Raw genomic sequence first — 4,387 nt, 5'->3', positions numbered from 1 at the left:
CCCCCCCCCCCCCCCCCCCCACCTCTCTGATCTGCTACAACCGTATGTCCCACCACGCTCCCTGAGGTCAGTGGACCAGTTGCTCCTCACAGTTCCAGGATCTCGTCTTAAGCGCAGAGGTGACAGGGCCTTCTCTGTAGCAAGACCAAGACTTTGGAACGAGTTGCCTCTGCTTGTCAGACAGGCCCCCTCCCTCTCGGTTTTCAAGTCCCATTTAAAAACTCACTACTATTCAATAGCTTTCAACACAAGATGATCTGTGTTTTGAACCTGTATGCTCCACACTGGTTTGTCGTCATTATCTGCATCGTTTTTTGTCTATATTCTGATTTACCTCATTTTGTATTTTGCTTGGTGTGTTACCTGTTGTTTTGTCTGTACAGCACTTTGGTTGACCTTGTTGCTGTTTTAAGTGCTTTATAAATAAAGTGGTATGGTATGGTATTAACTAAAAATACATTAAGCACTAATAGCATAAAAACAATACACTGAACAGCAGCACAAATACGAGTCTGTGTGAGCAGATGAACACAAATGAACACAGCAACATGAAACAGATCAGCAGCAACATGATGTGATTTTTCACAGTGATTATTCTGGTTAGAGAGTCATGAGTCTAACAGCCTCAGGGTAGAAGCTGTTCATCAGTCTAGTGGTTCTACACTTAATGCTCCTCAACCTCCTTCCTGAGGGGAGTGGGGCAAAAAGTGTGTGTGCTGGGTGAGTGGGATCCTTCATGATGCAGGTGGCCCTCTTCCTGCATCTGGAGGTGTAGATGTCTGTGATGGTGGGGAGGCTGACTCCAACAGTCTTCTGTGCAGCCTTCACCACTCTCTGCAAAGCTTTTCTTTCTGCAGCTGTGCAGCCTCCATGCCACACGTTGATGCTGGAGCACAGGATGCTCTCCACTGCACACCTGTAGAAGGAGGTGAGGACTGAGCTTCCCAGACCAGCTCGTCTCAGCCGCCTGAGGAAGTAGAGTCTCTGATGAGCTTTCTTGATCAGGCTGGTGGTGTTGTTGCCCCAGGTGAGGTTGTTATTCAGGTGCACCCCCAAGTAGTTGTAGCTGGAGACCACTTCCACCGCAGATCCTCCTAGTTTGTTCCTTCTGAAGTCCACAATCATCTCCTTTGTCTTCTTCAAATTGATGTGAAGGTTGTTCTTCCAGCACCAGCTCTCCAGGTGTTCCACCTCCTGCCTCTAGCTGGACTCATCATTGTTTGTGATGCATCCCACCACCACTGTATCATCTGCAAACTTTACAATATGACAGCCTGGATGGGTAGGTGCACAGTCATATGTGAGCAGAGAGAACAGGAGAGGACTCAATATACAGCCCTAATGGGAGCCAGTGCTGAGGGTTATGGTGGAGGAGGAGAAGTTGTGGATCCTCACTGACTGTGGTCTGTTTGTTAAGAAGTCTAGGACCCAGTTGCAAATGGAGGGGCTTAGTCCTTGTGTGAATAGTTTGTCCATCAGGGTTTGGGGGATTATGGTGTTGAAGGCAGATGTGAAGTCCAATAATTTTGTCTCAAACAGTTGTTTAGAGTGAAAGATTTACCATTATTTTTGTTTTAACCAATGGTCTATTTCTGTCTTCTCAGTGGTACTGCTGGTGTTGGCGTGCATCCTGTTTGTTTCCCGATTCTGCACAGTCATCTGGAGGAACAAGTGGCGGCCTCTCTACTCACCGGGTTCAGCGAGACTGATGGTGTCACCCCTCGATGGCAGCAAATTCAAGATGTTTCACTGAGGGGAGCTTATAGATTTCAACCTGTTGCAGGATTTAAACTCTCAGACTACACAAAGTCTTATTGTGTTTACTCACAACTTTGCTTTGTTAAGAGGTAAATTGTAGTTTTAAAGAGAGTCTTTGCTAAAACAGGAAATAACAGCAATACTCTCCCTTTGATTACAATATAAACAAAGCTCTCTTTTCAGAAATGCTTTCTTTAACAGACATTGCATCTATTTGCCTGTACTCACAAAGTATAAAGTTAAGCATATTACTCTTTAAAAGCAAAATCATGAACATATTAGGACATTTACTTTTATTGCACTGTTATTGCCTGTTCGTTTATGATGAAAGCATGTTATTATGTACTGTCATAGTATTATTCATTCTTATTTACTGGTGTAATATGAAGTACTCACAGTTAAAGCTGAACTTGGTTGGTTTGCCAATTAAATTGTTTTGATAGCAGATGTTGTATTGTCTATTTGTTAAGAAGTTAACTCAATTGTTAACAGACAAGCTTGAGAGTGAAGAAATTATAAAATTGAGTTTATCAATACAAGTTCAGTGAAATATTTTAAAAGCTTAAAAATCATTTTATGATACTGTTGAAATGTTTGCATTCATCAATTTTATTTTATTTTCTCTATTCAGCCTTTGTTTATACAGGTTAGTCTCATTGAGCCTCGAGAACTCATTTACAAGAGAGACTCATTTTAAACAAAGAACACAGATGACAACAGCAGACAACCATAAAAAGCATATACAATGAAAAGTAAATGGAGGGGGGGGGACAAACAAAAACAACTACAATATAAAGCAATGTAAAATACTAAAAACATGAATATGTCTGTGTTTGAATTTGGATCAATTTCAGTGTAACAAGATAAAGAGCAAAATATTTCAGCTTTAGTCAGGCCACAACAAAAGCTCATAAATAGTGTCCCTGTATCCCTCTGACAGACATCACAGCTGTGTTGTGTCCACTTTTACCCTTACTTTCAAACTAATTTTTTTTTAGTTTTTCAAATCACATTTGTAAATGGACTGTACTTATGGTGAATGGTCTGTACTTATATAGTGCCTTTCTATCTTATTTCAAGATACTCAAAACGCTTTACACTACAATCTGTGCCTCATTTACCCACTCATACAGCACTCTACTAGATCTCTACAGAGCTAATTAAATAATTCTAATGAGACTGATCGGTGCTTTATATCACATTCATACACTGACTGGACACAGTGTCTTGCCCAGGGACACTTCGACATGTGACTGCTGGTGGATTTGAACCCCCAACTCTCGCATTGGAGAACGACTGCTTTAACCACTCAGCCACAGCTGTCCCGTACAATGATGTTAAATGTAGCCGTGTTGCAATAAGTAAATGCCAGTAAATAAATCATCTTTGTCTAATATATCGAAGCAATTCACAATACTTGTATGGACAGAAGACGGTAAAGAGTTTGATATTCTTCACTGGACTCAGGTTACTGGGCCCCACCCTGGAGCCTGGCCTGATTCACTTTCTTGTGGGCCCAGCACCTGCAGGAGGGGACATATGGGTTGAGTACATGGTGTCAAGGGCAACATCTGAAAGTGGGGGACCTTGATGCTCTGACCCAATGCTAGCTATTGGGACATGGAATATCACCTCTCTGGAGAGGAGCTTGAGCTTGTGTGCATGGTTGATTAAGAGGATAGATCGATCCTCTAGATAAACTCTACTAGATAGACTAGATATAGTCAGTACAACAACAACAGCACATGGCATAGGCTCTGTAACATCTTGAGATATGGTGGACCTTCCACTCTAAAGTTGCCCATATTTTTATTTAGTAGATGAAAGGTTATCTTCCCTACGTTCTGGTTGGGGAATAAGCTGACTGTTGTTTCTGCCTATGTGTGGAATGGCATTTCAGAGTACCTAGCACTCTTGGAGTTCTTAGCAGGGGTGCTGGAAGGTGGGGACTGCATTATTCTGCAAGGCGACATCAGTGCCCACATGAGTGTAATCTGGAGAGGCATGAGTCAAAGGAATGGCCTCTCTAAAATGAACCTAAGTGGTATGTTGATGGACTTTTGTGCTAAGCACAGTTTGTCCATCATAAACACCATGTTAGACCACATAAGGTTGTATATACATGCACATGGCACCAGTACACCCTAGGCCACAGAATTATGGTAGACTTTGCAGTCGTTATCTGACCTGTGACCATATGTTTATGAAACACATGCAAATAAAGGAGCTGAGTTGTCAACAAATCACTACCTGATGGTGAGATGTCAGAGAAAGATGCTGTAAAATACCTGTAGAACCAAATATGTTGTAAGAGGTGATGAATTGGCAAATAAACCCTTCAGAAGGATCTTCAGCTCCTACCTCTGATGAAGCTTCAACAACGTCCTCCAAAACTCGACAGTGGGGAAAGCCTCCACTGTCGAGGTGGCTGCCGTGAGTTGTGGCCACAAGGTTGTCAGTTCCCCTCATGACAGCCATCCTTGAACTTGGTGGTGAGCACCCCGGTTGAGGGAGTCTGTCAAGCTGAAGGAGTCCTATTGGATCTTCATAGCTTGTGATACTCCAGAGGCTGATGAGGGATATCAGTGGACCAAGTTGGCTGCAGCCCTGGCTGTTGCTGAGGCAAAGG

The 4,387-nt window shown here is 42.7% G+C and overlaps 1 protein-coding gene across 1 annotated transcript in view; it reads left to right on the top strand.

Annotated features, from left to right (window-relative positions):
- LOC119412284 overlaps positions 1–1,890 on the top strand; it is a 13,911-nt gene extending 12,021 nt beyond the window's left edge. Inside the window, exon 7 of the mRNA XM_037679270.1 lies at positions 1,605–1,890. Coding sequence (XP_037535198.1) covers positions 1,605–1,753 — 149 coding nt within the window. The 3' untranslated portion in view covers positions 1,754–1,890. The remainder of the gene's footprint in view (positions 1–1,604) is intronic.
- The last annotated feature ends 2,497 nt before the right edge of the window (positions 1,891–4,387 follow it).

Source organism: Nematolebias whitei, chromosome 7 (assembly GCF_014905685.2).
Source record: "Nematolebias whitei isolate Nwh7 chromosome 7, NemWhi1, whole genome shotgun sequence".
NCBI lineage: Eukaryota > Metazoa > Chordata > Actinopteri > Cyprinodontiformes > Rivulidae > Nematolebias > Nematolebias whitei.
This window is presented reverse-complemented; position numbering and strand designations above follow the sequence as displayed.